General features: G+C 46.4%; 1 protein-coding gene across 2 annotated transcripts in view; it reads left to right on the top strand.

Moving 5' to 3' along the window:
* SLC30A9 (solute carrier family 30 member 9) overlaps positions 1-14,370 on the top strand; it is a 783,215-nt gene that overhangs the window by 427,681 nt on the left and 341,164 nt on the right. For both annotated transcript variants that reach the window (XM_086962700.1, XM_086962699.1), the window contains exons 11-12: positions 2,254-2,389; positions 2,481-2,520. In XM_086962700.1, the coding sequence (XP_086818826.1) occupies positions 2,254-2,389; positions 2,481-2,520 (176 nt within the window). The remainder of the gene's footprint in view (positions 1-2,253; positions 2,390-2,480; positions 2,521-14,370) is intronic.

Here is a 14,370-nt window from a genome sequence, read left to right as displayed (position 1 = left end):
CTACCTCTCTGTTTACTGAAGTAGCGCTTTCTAACTTTTGAAAAGGTTCCAAGTTAGGAATTTGCACACTGGTACTGATCATTATGTCACACGCCATGTCTCGGGCCACAAAAAGAGTTAAGCAAGCAACTGACGTCAGCGAGCAAGGGTGGCACTTATATATGGCATGCAGGACCATTGTTGAAAGGTTTCTGGATCCAGCCTGATGCCATGGCAACATTCTAAAGGTAAAGAATCTGCTGTTCGATAAAGCAGTGATCCTTACCCTGTAGTCTGCAGGCCCGAGTGTCCACAGCGCATATTCAGGGGATCTGTGAATGCTTAGAAAATGTAATAATCTTAAGAGATTATATTACAACTGTGAATATAAGTAGACACAAAAGGAGCAAATTGAACATTTTGAAATGTTATGTAAAATGTGAAGGAATTTGAAATTGGAAACTAAAAATTAAGTTAGTATCCTCACATTGATTCCTCGGAGTAGTGGAAGTGCAGCAAACTAAATATCGTATGGATGATGGGGGGCTTCAATTGAAATTAGAAAAGCTCCAACATTCCCATTAAAATTTTGATATTTAAAAAAAATATTTGTTTGTGAGTTAATTAAAAGACTTCATTATTTAATACTTATTTCGATATTTGTGTGTATTGTTTGCAGTTTGCATCATTGAAATTGCTTAGGCCAGGGTTCCCACATTCTAATAATGATTTAGTGGTTATCTCCCGATTTTAACAATTTACTCAGTGGAGCGTACCTTGGATAACATTAATCATTAAGTGGATGTACACCGAAGTCAAAAGGTTCAGGGCCACTGAACCACTGAAATAGAGTATCCACCAGGAAGAGCATCACCAAAGATACGTAACTTGTTCATTATTCACTAGAGGTGGGTGATCCTCTGAAAGCTCAAGCCTGAACCTGGCTCTAGCTCAACTCGAGGTCCGATTGAAACCCCGAGCCCAAAACAAACCGATCTTTCATGTGGCATCTGCCTGCTACCCTCCCACTACCCAAATGCAAAAAGAAGTAAATTTAAATGTAAATTTGCGGATTTCTAACACGCTAGAATCGACTCCCGAAGGTGTATCTCTGCGCCATAGACCGCTGGGGAACCCGTCCTGGCTTTCCATGTGAGATGGTCCCTACTGGGTATCTCCAAGGTGAAACCAGGCATCCCCGGCGTTTGTGGGGTGCCGTTGTGGAGATGAGGCAAGCTAATGCCCAGAGTTGCCGAGTGTGATCCCTGGTTAGAGAAGGCACCGAGGTGAGAATTATCGAGTCCGCTGACCCTGGTCCACAACCCTGCCGCGTCGGGAATTGAACCCTGGTCCCGGGCCGTCCTCTACTCCCGGGTCTGCCGCCTCTAACCAGTGAGCCACACCACATCATCAAGTAAAAATAAAACATTTGCGGCTGAGGTACAAGGACATACAAATAGATGTATATTTAGTGGCTGATAAGTTCTACGTGAAACCAAAAAAACTGCATTATGCAGCTTCCCTACTTAACCAATTTTTGTGATCTCCGGCAACAATATTACCAGTCCTTTTTTTTCTTCACTATTGCATAGAAAGCACTTTGAAATAAGTTCAGAATACAAGCTGCACAACCCCCTTCTCTTTAATTTCCTAGACTATAATGTTGCTATATGGTTAAGAATCTGGGCCGCATACAGGTTTCAAGTAATAGCTGTTTTGACTCGTGGTCTACTAATGGTCCTGTCATCAGGATGAGTGCCGGGCCACAATGGTTCTAAGCATGTTTAAAGACGATCACTTTTAATAATTACTTCTCAGTGCTCTGCTGTAATGTGACTTATCATATTTATATTTTACATGATTTTTGTTGTAAGATTTACAAGTTGTCTTGCTTCTGTGACCTTGGTTTTCAGTTGGGTTCCTGTTCATCTGCTCAGACCGGGTTAAAAACTGGTATTGTTGCTGCCTTTGTTTGACACCTCGAGCAATGCATCCTTAAATAAAGAAGATTCATAGCTATGTGTCTAGTAGAATGCGTTTTACACCAGCCTTGAGTCACATAACCTCGTATATTGTCAGACGGTAGAGCACAATTAGTAGCATTCTGCTCGAAGGCCCTGGAACATTGTTGAAGTTGGGGCAAGTCATTTCATGTTTTGCGCATATCATTGTGTCTAATTTAAGTCTCTTGTACCTTTCCCAATCATGTGGAGATTGGGAACATCTAAGTATTTGAAACAAATGCATCATTTGCCTTTCTCTTCTCTTTTGAAGATATGGTTTCACCAACATGCGGTACATCGCTTCACTCATTAGTGGGGTTGGCATCTTCATGATGGGAGCCGGACTTTCATGGTATCATGGAATCATCGGGTTGATGCACCCTCAGCCTATTGAATCCTTCCTTTGGGTAGGTTCTGCTTCTCGATTTCCACAAAAATATGTTAAGCATCTTAATAGTAAATTTCTCATAATGCTAATATTTTTGTTTTTGTTTTTAGGCTTACTGTATATTGGCAGGTTCCTTGGTGTCTGAAGGAGGTATGGAAAGTTATATGTTTTTATGACTATATGTTGATGGTAGATAGTTTCACAAAAGAAAAACCAAGGCACTCCCAAGCTTGCATGTTCCTCTTCTAAGATAGAGCGGTACTGGTGCAAGTTGTGCAGTAGTTAAGATCTTAATAAATGTAAGCCTTTAAACAGCAACAGCTTGTGCAGCCTAAGATATTTTTAGGTTTCACAAACTCTTCTCAAAGGGGCCTGTTCATGAGGGGCAAGTTTCACCCAAGTTAATCTTTTCTAGGATATACCAAAGTCCTTTGGCCTACACACAGAAATCTATCAAGATCCTGAATGGGCATGCAGATAAAAGCCCTACGCTCTTGAGGGAAAAAGGGGTGGGAACAGTTTTGGAAAATATTTCTTCATGCTGAGAAATCCTTTCATCTTTCACGCTCAGAAAACACACTTACCTCTTTTAGAAATTGATTTGCAGGTATTTCCCGAAAGAAAATAGCTGAGCAAAGTGTTTGTGAACAAATTTCAGAGTTTGTGGAAATTCAAAACCTTTTCCATGGAAACTTAATCACCACTTACCTTATCTCTGCTTTCTCCCATGTTCACCTTTACCCGTAGGAATGTTGAAAAGCTTTCATGCGGGTGGGGTTTACCCATGAGTTTAATATGGCAGGCCAATATCTTGAACTTCTGGCTGCAAATGCAATATATTGTGCTGCTACCAAATCGGACTCAAAGTCGTTAGAAATGATTACCGTGTTTTTAAGAATTCAGCACCCTATTTTGTCTTTCTTTTGCAGATGAAGTTGTAATAATTTGTTTATACTGTGCCACATTTGCCTCACATTGGAGTATTTTTTTGCATGTGTGGTATTAACATGTAAACCTAAAACGGTAGATCTGCGGTATTCTGATTAACGTGGTAGGATGTTTCATAGTTGCTTCGTGGTCCTCTATACCATTTCCCAAAGTCCGGAATTTGCTCATTGTAGGTTTCTTTTATGTTTTTAGAAGGTTTCTGACTTATTTGGAGTTCGCGAGTGCACATATTTACGCAAGTCATACATTAACAGAAGTTCCCCTCATTCTTTTCGCTTACTCTACACAATCTGCAAAACAGGAGTAGAGGAGCACTGTTTCTATACTGGATATCAAGATATCAATAACTATCACAAGAAAAACACATTTTTCAAACAAACAAGAGTAGAAGTATCTTTTTCACACAAAGGACAACACAACAACCTTCTTCTTTTGAAAAACGTTTTCTTATTATTTTCTTTTGTTCATAATTCTTCTTTACAATGCATATGAATAACAAGATACAGCCTACGCGTTTCGTCCCAACCTCACAGGGCTTCTTCAGGGCTGTCAAAAGAATGTGCACATAAAACACAACTTTAGTGAAACAAACCCAAACAATACATTAAGCATTCCTAAAAGCTTAAAAAACGTTCATGGCAAAAAATGCTATCAAAACATTAATATATATATTTTTTTAAAGTGAGATAAAACACACTTCTTTTTTCATAAACAGGACATAAACAAACGTACACATTTGAATCAATATTGTTCATAAAAATCTAATCAACAAATGTAATTATTAAACACTTAGTTTATTGTGCTAATTTATCAAAAAACTCATAATCCCAAAGTTGTAATGTTGTATTCAATTCATTGAGAGTTCTCAAAAGTAACAATTCAACAGAAAGAGACACATGGGTACAAGCTCTAGTCTTGATTATAGAGTAGGCAGAGACTCACCAAGGTCTAAAAATACAATACTTCAATTCTGCAGGATTGCAAGATAGATTTTGAGAGTGAACAAATGCAGTTAAAAGAGCCAAGAGAGAAGCAATTTCAGGAGAAAGTCAGACAACCGGGTGAATGGATGGAAAGGTTTGTGAAATTGTCTTTAAAGGAGCTATAATGAAAAGGAAACAGCAGTGCAGAGTTTGTATGAATGCTTTGCTTCTGGTAAACAGGACAAAGGTTGGCAACCAGTTATAAATTTTAAGGAACTGAAGAATTCAGTAGTTTATGGATGGTTCATGATGAACAGAGTTCACCTTCTGAGAGATCTATTAAAGGAAGGAGACTGGTTATTGACCCCTCCAGGTCGCTCCACCTACCGCACGGCCCCCGTGTGCCAGGTCACCACTGCTGCCTACTCCTGCCACTGCTTCCTGCCCGTGGTTAGCCGCTGCCTGCTAGGGACTCTGCCCTCAGGCCTCCCCCCTCGCCGCCATCGCCGTTTTTTCCTGCCTCTCCTTTTCCCGCCACTCCTCTTCCCCGCCGCTGCCCCCCTGTGGCCCCGCCCCTTCCTTTTCCCCGACCCTCATTCGCCGCCCCGCTCCCGCCTCCCACCTGTTCCTCCCTCCCACTTCACCATATATGGCGGGGACCGCACGTACGCGCAGCGTTCACGCGCAGCAGGCGCGCCGATTGTGCGCCAAAGGCCCCGTCTGTGCCCGTCCGTGCCTGGACCGCGCCCAGCGCCAGAACCCCTGGCCCCCACCGATGCCAGCCCACCCGCCGGACCTACGATGCCGCCACCCTCCACGCACTCAACGCCGGCCGGAACCCCGCCTGCTACCGAGCCACCCCAAAACGCACCCACGGACCCTTCACCTGCCAAGTCTGCCAATTCACCTGGCCTCCGGACCTGCACCGCACCCGCCAAGCCGGTCACCAGCAGCAACCACCTCAAGTGCATCCTGCTCAACACCCGCTCCGTCCACAGACACGCCGTGAAACTCTGGAACCTGCTCGACACAACATCATCAGACGTCGCCTTCCTCATGGAAACTTGGATGAACGCCTCCTCAGCGCCCGACATCGCCATCGCCATCCCGGACGGATACAAGATCACCCGGAGGGACCGCGTCAACCAGACTGGAGGAGGCATCGCCATCGTACACAAGAACACCATCCGTATCACGACCAACTCCCACAACACCCTCACCTCCGCCAAACACCTCCACTTCCAGATACACACCGACCCCAAGACCACACTCAGAGGCACCCTCATCTACAGACCTCCGGGACCACGCACACAATTCAGCGAAGACATTGCAGACTTCATCAGCCCGCACGCCCTCCCCTCCGCTGACTACATCCTCCTAGGGGACCTCAATTTCCACCTGGAGAACAACAAGGACAGCAACACCACCACCCTGCTGGACAACCTCGCCAACCTCGGACTCAAGCAACTGGTGAACACCCCCACCCACTACGCCGGCCACACGCTTGACCCAGTCTTCTCCTCCAGCAAATACATCTCCTTCAGCCACTCCACCGGACTTCATTGGACTGACCACAGCTGCGTCCACTTCAGCTTCAGAAGAACCACGACCCACCACCACCCGCAACACGTGCCTCGCAGGAGCTGGAACAAGATCACCCCCGACCAGCTCACCACCTCCCTCAGCCAGAACCCTCCCGCCAGCACAACGGACCCCAACGAAGCAGCCAGCAACCTCACACAGTGGATCACCAACTGCGCAGACGACCTCGCACCACTGAAGACCCCTCCCAGCAGACCCGGCAGCAAGAAAGCCTCTTGGTTCACCGACTAACTTAAGAACTCCAAGAAGAACTGCCGCACCCTCGAGAAAGCCTGGCGCAACGACCAGACCACAGACAACATGACTGCCCTCAAGCACGCCACCCGCAAACACCACCAGCTGATCCGCACCACCAAGAAGACAGCATTCAAAGAACGACTGAACGACAACGCCCACAACAGCAAGGAACTCTTCAGCATTGTCAAAGAGCTCTCCAACCCCAGCACCGGAAACAACAACATCACTCCCTCGCAAGACCTCTGCGACTCACTCGCCTCGTTCTTTCACAGCAAGATCGCGACATACCCAACAGCTTCGGCGCACAGACCACGCACCCAACCTCCGAACCAACGCCCCCCACCACCACCCTCTGCACCTGGACCCCGGTCAGCACCGAAGACACGACCCGCACGATGAACACCATCCACTCCGGATCACAAACCGACCCCTGCCCCCACCACGTCTTCAACAAGGCCGACTCCATCATCGCACCCCAACTCCAGGACATCATCAACACCTCCTTCAACACCGCCACCTTCCCGGAGAGCTGGAGGCACGCCAAGCTCAGCGCCCTCCTGAAGAAACAAACAGCGGACCCCACCGACCTCAAGAACTTCTGCCCCATCTCGCTCCTCCCTTTTCAAAGTCATCGAGAAGACCGTCAACAGACAGCTTGCCGCCTTCCTCGAGACAAATGGATCCCTCGACCACTCGCAGTCCGGTTTCCGAGCCAACCACAGCACCGAGAACGCCCTCATCGCAGCCACTGACGACATCAGATCCCTGCTCAACAACGGGGAAACAGCGGCCCTCATCCTCCTGGACCTCTCCGCAGCGTGCGACACTGTCTGCCACCGCACCCTAGTGCAGCGCCTCAGCAACATTGGAATCCAAGATAAGGCACTGGAGTGGATCATCTCGTTCCTCACCGGAAGAACCCGGAGAGTCCGCCTCCCCCCGTTCAGATCCGAGGCCACCGAAGTCAACTGCGGCGTACCACAAGGATCATCACTCAGCCCCACCCTCTTCAACGTCTACATGAGCTCCCTCGCAGCCATCGCACGCCAACACAACCTCAACATCATCTCCTACGCTGACGACACCCAGCTGATCCTCTCCCTCACCAACGACCCCGCCACCGCCAGAACCAGCCTACACAAAGGGATGAAAGACGTCGCCGAGTGGATGAAGAACAGCCGCCTGAAACTGAACTCAGACAAGACAGAAGTCCTCATCCTGGGATCATCGCCCTCCGCCTGGGATGACTCCTGGTGGCACCCTGCCCTGGGCACCACTCCCAAGCCAACGGACCACGCACGTAACCTGGGCTTCATCCTGGACTCCTCCATCTCGATGACCAGACAAGTCAACACCGTCTCATCATCGTGCTTCAACACCCTGCGCATGCTCCGAAAGATCTTCCGGTGGGATCCTCACCGAAACCAGGAAGATGGTCACCCAGGCACTCGTCACCAGCCGACTGGACTACGGAAACACCCTCTACGCAGGAACCACAGCCAAACTTCAGAAAAGACTCCAACGCATCCAGAACGCCTCCGCACGACTCGTCCTGGACATCCCCCGACACAGCCACATCTCCGGCCACCTGAGAGACCTGCACTGGCTCCCCGTCAGCAAGAGAATCACGTTCAGACTCCTCACCCACGCACACAAGGCTCTCCACGACCTGGGCCCCAAGTACCTCAACAACCGCCTGACCTTCTACACTCCCACCCGCCACCTACGATCGACTAGCCTCGCCCTCGCCGCCGTTCCACGCATCCGCAGAGCCACCACTGGAGGAAGATCCTTGTCCTACCTGGCAGCCAAGACATGTAACTCCCTCCCCATCCACCTCCGGCTAACTCAGGACCATCTCTCCTTCAGGAAGCAACTCAAGACCTGGCTTTTCGAGCAGTAAAGGACCCCTCTCCCCCAGCGCCTTGAGACCCCTCCGAGTGAGTAGTGCGCTATACAAATGTTATGATTGATTGATTGATGGATTGATTGATTGATTGATTTCAAGGATATCTATTCTACTATTCCTATAGCACATAAAAGTCTCATATTTTTCCAGTTTAGGTGCAAAGGCCAGATATATCATTTTTTGTGCCTTCCTTTTGGAATGACTTTTGCTCCTTGTTTTACCGAGGTATTAAGGCCTTTGGAAGTTGTATCTGAGGTTTCGGGAAATGTGACTCAATATTTATTTGAGCGATAATCACATTATACATGCGAGCAGATTGGTTGGAACTGGAGACACATTTGCATTTGCCATGGTTGATTTTGGAAAACCTGGGTTTTATAATAAATTTGAAGAAGTCTGTTTAGGTCCGTTTGGTCCCTTGCGCTAAATGCACAGTTGCTATTAACAGAAAGGAAGATGAACATGGTAAAACAGGAGTTCCAATGTTTATTGAATTTGGAGAAAGTGAATCTTTCGGCCCTGGCAAGGGTGATATAATTTCTATCATCTTCGATTCCGGCAGTTCTACCAAATCCTCTTCATTGCCTTCCTATGCAACATTTGAGAAAAAAAAGCTTGATAAGTGGTTTGTTGTGGAGACAGGATGCTTTTATCAGAGAAAGAAAAAGCGGAAATTAGATGGTGGTTAAAGAATTAAGAAGCTTAGAATGAAAGCACCATTTTCGGCTCTGCCCATCTTTTGTGTTAGATTACGATGCGAGCAAGGAAGGATGGTGAAAAAGCTTCATTCAATAGGAAACATGAAGGAAATTGTCTCAGATGGGCAACACATAAATGTATTCGAGATGACAACAGGATATTGTGCAATTCAGAATTTCAGGAACTAGATTCATGTTTGTTCAGTTCTATTGATTATGGACAATATGACAGCAGTCACATATATCATGAAGTTAGGGACAGCAAATCAAATAAACTTTCCAATGGTGGCAATGTAAATATAGCATTTTTGTCTGGAACACAACGTGGATCACCTCACCATCTACCAGGTATAGAAAATGGGATAGCTGATTGAAGCTCACTGCACTTAGTAGAGTGCAGTAATGAGAAGGGAACTTTTTCTAAAGATCAAGAGGAAGTAGGGCATTGTAAAGGTGGACCTTTTTGCTTCTTGATTAACTTTCCAGTAGGAGAAATATTTCAGTTAGCATCCAGATCAGGGGTCTCCAACCTTTTCTGTAGTGAGAGCTACTTCTGATCAGTGAAAATCGTCGTGAGCCACTAAAGGCCAGGCAATTTGCGCATTTTTTGGAGACACCTCCCACGCCCTGCTTCATTGTCTCTAAGCCTAATTTCTTTGTGACCCATTCTGTGGTTTGAACAAAATACACATAGATTGACCTATAGAGCTGTTCAAAGCTGTCTGCAGACTGAAAATCATAACACAATAAACTGTATATCTACCTCACACCTCATTCACCACACTGCTACGTGCTGCATACTCAAACCAATATAACTGCACCTTGGAGTTCATCAGGCAAGACAAGGAAACCTTTGCAGATTATTGGAGCAACAAGTGGCCGATATTTGGAAAGGTGGCAACCTTAACTTCATTATAAAGCACTTCACTCATAACACATTCTTTAACTCTGCAAAGTCCATTTTCAGAAAATGCATAGTTCTGCAGTGTTCAGCAACAGACTGTCTGCTAAGCCTTGCACTCGCTGTACAGTCCTCTTCTACTTCTGCTTCCAGTAATATTATAGTAGCATGAAAATTAGGGCAATGTCCCTCAGAGCATACCTCAATAAACAGAAAGCTCCATAGTCATATCAATAACAAGTACTAGCCAGGAACGACCCTTTGTAATCCATTAAAAAAGCAATACAATACAATACAATACATTCCAGATCAAGGTGCTATTATGGTAGACTCATTCAATCAGGTTTGGAAGTATGTAAGAGGTTATGCATTTGCACACTTTTCAGTGATTCAGCGGGCATTACTTTTGGTGAGACCACCGTATTTTCAAGTGATCAATCTTACTGACTCCTTTGTGGAAAAGTCAGGCTTGGTACCTGTTACTTTTGGAGTTAACAGTAGAATGACAATTCCTCTTCCAAGTATAGAAAGGTTTATTATTAGAGGTGGAATTAGAGAAACATACTTTGGTGGAATCAGGTATGCTCATCCTTGTTGTCTGATAGATTTCCAGAAATATGAGAGATTCAAAACACTTTCAGGAGAGGCTGCTGAACTCGATGAGCCCTGGGAATTTGGGACAAAGACAAGAATGCTTGGAAAATCCGGATTTATTGGTGCATGCAAAGGGATTGTATCCCATTGAAGTGGATGAGATTATGGTAGACAATTTCTTATCTGACTTGTTTAAGAAATGCCCGAGTTATAGGGCTATTAATTGCTTTAGGTCAGAGATTGCTGCAAGGCATTTTCTTGTAGAAGGTAGGCCTATTAGAAAGAATCAGGTAATCAGCAAGTCTATGAAAGGGATTCATTTAAAGAGACCACCACGTATGATTCTTTGTGAGATGTAGTTTTTGAGATATTTAAAATTTGGCCCACTTTGGACTGGTGCCAACGGGCTGAAAAGGTTATCTATAAAAGTCGATGTTGCCCTAAGAAATGGGAGAAAATATGGGCGGCTTGGAGGAGGTACCGGGGAGAGTGGATGGATTCGCAGGCGGTTGACGCGCCGACCTGAGGGATGAACAGTGTGGAACTTTGTACTCCATGTCTGTGCACTTAATGCTGAGGTCTTGTGACACCCGTCATGCACTGGATTCCTTAGGGTGCGGCCGTAATAAGGAGGGCCGCAATGTGGACCTGGCGGGGAGGGAAGGGGAGTGCCGAGGGGTTGATGAGTACAATTTGTCTGCTTCGATGGGTTCAGAGTTGGGGGTCGACTGGGGTTGGGTCAATGTTTAGTGGGGGGGGGGTCTGTCGTGGTGGGTGGGTGGGTTTGATTATTTCTAACGAATCTGCGGCTGATTTTATTTATAATTGTCAATGAATTTCCGTTGCTAACTGATGTGCAATGTTATGGAGCTGGTTATTCAAATAATGTTTGTCTATTCTTGTTCTGTCCTGTAAATTAGCATGTTTGCTTTGTTTCATTTCTTTTGAAAGGGTTTCTGATGTTAAGGCTTTGGATTTAATAGATGGCTATTTTCACCCTAATGGAGTATATTTTGAGAAATGGAACAGAACGGGGAATATGACTCAATCTGTTTTTATTCAAGCTTAGTTGAGTGACCACAATTGTATGTGGTTAGATATTTGAAGGAATATGAGCTGATGGTGCACTAGAAGAGTATGGTAATAGCCAGTTGATGATTTCTTATGCTAAACTATTTTAAGGCAGTATTAACAGCTATTAATGGTAGATCGGTCAAAGCTGTAATGTAAGCAGTTGGTGTGAATATGAACATATTCAGACCTCATTCTGCGAGAGGTGCAATGTCAAATAATGTGGCTTTTGCAGGTTGAATGTTGGAAGACATTCTCCAGGTGGCAGATTGTCAAATGCAGGAATGTTCAGCAGGTTTTAGTTAAAACCTGTTGAAGTTGCGGCAAGTGTTGCTTTTAAGGGCTTTCAACATGAATAGTGCTAGCCTCCTGACTTGACATAAAAACGCACGCAACCTGGGCTTCATCCTGGACTCCTCCCTCTCCATGACCAGGCAAGTCAACGCCGTCTCCTCGTCGTGCTTCAACATCCTGCGCATGCTGCGGAAGATCTTCTGGTGGATCCCCACAGAGACCAGGAAGACCGTCACCCAGGCCCTCGTCACCAGCCGACTGGACTACGGCAACGCACTCTACGCCGGAACCACCGCCAAGATCCAGAAGAGGCTCCAGGGCATCCAGAACGCCTCGGCTAGACTCATCCTCGACATCCCACGACACAGCCACATCTCCGGACACCTAAGAGACCTACACTGGCTCCCGGTCAACAAGAGAATCACCTTCCGCCTCCTTACCCACGCACACAAAGCTCTCCACGATCAAGGCCCGAGCTACCTCAACAACCGCATCAACTTCTACGCTCCCAAACGCCACCTCCGATCTGCCAGCCACGCCCTCGCCGCCGTCCCACGCATCCGCAGAGCCACCACAGGAGGAAGGTCCTTCTCCTACCTGGCCGCCAAGACCTGGAACTCCCTCCCGGCCGACCTGCGCCTGACCCAAGACCACCTCTCCTTCAAGAAGAAGCTCAAGACCTGGCTGTTCGAGCATTAGCGGCACCCCCCCTCCCAAGCGCCTCGAGACCCTACGGTTAGGTAGTGCGCTCTATAAATGTCTTTGATTGATTGACTATTCCCCAAGCTATTGTAATAAGAAATCCAGGTTTTATTAAAGACAAGGAGGTTAGCATTATCCCTCTTTGCCACTCCCTTTGGGATGTTTGTTGAATTTGAGAAATTGGTTAGAGCTATTTGTTATAAGAATTAGTATATAATATCTATATGTGTAATAATGGGGCAATATTTGCTGAATGTTCAAATATGTTGTTTTTCTTTAGCGTAGCAAGTTAGAAATTGGATCTAGAAGTGGACAGAGGAGTTTGTTTAATGATAGGTTGTTATGGAAATCTGAAATGAATATTTCAACTGAAAGAGGAAGCGTGAGAACAAGAGGATCCTTTTATAGGATTGCAGTATTCTATTTGTGATTGTGTTTCTGCAGTATGCTTAAGCAGATGGTTCTTTAAAGCGCTGCAGAGTGTTAAGAGGGGGGGTGTGGAGCAGTGTGGGGATGTAACGGTTATGAGTTACTAACAAGGGCCATTCAAAAAGAACTCAATGAACAAAACATGTCATGCTCGTACCTAGTAATGCGGTGTCAGTTTCTGTCCCAACCCCCACCATACAACAATTTAGTTGTCAGTCTTCGTACCAGGTGTGAGGCACAGGACCTACAAGTATATTGGACAAGAGAGTTCACGAAAGGTGTTGGATAAATATTTTTACACACTTAACAAGTCCCTGAGTTTGTGTGTCCATTCTGTGTGTGTAGGTATGGTGTCTATTCTCTATCTTGGTAACAAAACTTGCTTTGCTGCGCACAGTGCCATGGTGATGGCCCTCCCCCTAGGGGAACGTAGTGGCTATGTTAAGGCGGTAGGCAGCCCCAATAAAATATAGCTGGGGAAATGGGGTAGTTCGATTTTGAACATTTGGTCGACATCTGTGGGTACTTCTAACCAATAACGATGCAGCTTATGGCAGTGCCACAGCAAATGTACCAGAGTGACCACAATGACGTCAGCACCCACCGTTGTTTCCCCTCTACCCCCTAGCTAAACGGGCAGGTGTATAGTACCAGTAATGTACGATTTTAAGGTATGTTTTGCTCCCCAAAGTGCTGCCTGCTGACGTGCGAGCCTGATGCAGAATGTCTGTCCAATCCTTGTCTGTGAATCTGCGTTCACACTCTGTCTCCCACCGTGTTCTGGCTGGTGAGAGCAGGGGATTAGCAGAGGTATTCAGAAAGGTGTACATGTCCGAAAGCAAGCGTTGGTCATCCCGCCTAGACAAGAGCCAGCGTTCAAACGGGTAAGTGGCCTGCTTGTGTGGGGTCGTGTTGGTGGGTTGGTCCCCCAATGGCGAACTGCTGCATAATGTCAACGTTCAGAGTATGGGAGCCCAAAGTCCTGCTGGACCCTTGGGAAATCTAATAGGGCCGGTTAGTCAAAGAGATCTCCAATGCGTTTGCAATTGGCCTTTTGCCACCCCGAGTATGTTGTTCCATGTAGTGCCTACGGGAAGTCTTCATTCTGCATAATTGGGGTAAGGAGGGAGACTGGAGTGGAGAGGTGCTTAGAAATGCAAAGTGTGTCCCAGACCCCGTCTATGGCCCTGACCACTGGCTTCCATATAGAGATTCCGGCTACTGCCTGATCCAGAAAACACCAGTGCTTTTCCGTGAGTGGATGTTGCCATTCCACTAGAAATCGCAGTTGGGCAGACTGGTAGTACCCAAGCCACCCTTAGCCACTGGAAGATATGTGCGCTACCTGGCCATTCTACCTCGCCTAACGCCCCAGATAAAAGATTCTAATGAAGGTTGAAGTCTCTTCATCATGGAAGGGCGGTTGTAGCGGCATCACCTGCATGAAGAATAGGATCTTGGGTAAGAGGGACATTTTAACGACTGCTATTCGTCCCAACCACCAGATGGGACCCCCATTGCAGGATGGAATAAGAGAACGCACAGTGGCAGCAGTGTGGAATAATTGTGTGTTAGGGATATCTCAATAGTGGAAAATAGTTGAATGCCCATGTAAGAGATTCCCTGTGTGGCCCATGTGAAGAGGAATGTCTTTGCTTGTTCCGTGGGATGGTAAGATTAAGGGCTTGGGAT

This window comes from Lissotriton vulgaris, chromosome 3_1 (assembly GCF_964263255.1).
Source record: "Lissotriton vulgaris chromosome 3_1, aLisVul1.2, whole genome shotgun sequence".
NCBI lineage: Eukaryota > Metazoa > Chordata > Amphibia > Caudata > Salamandridae > Lissotriton > Lissotriton vulgaris.
This window is presented reverse-complemented; position numbering and strand designations above follow the sequence as displayed.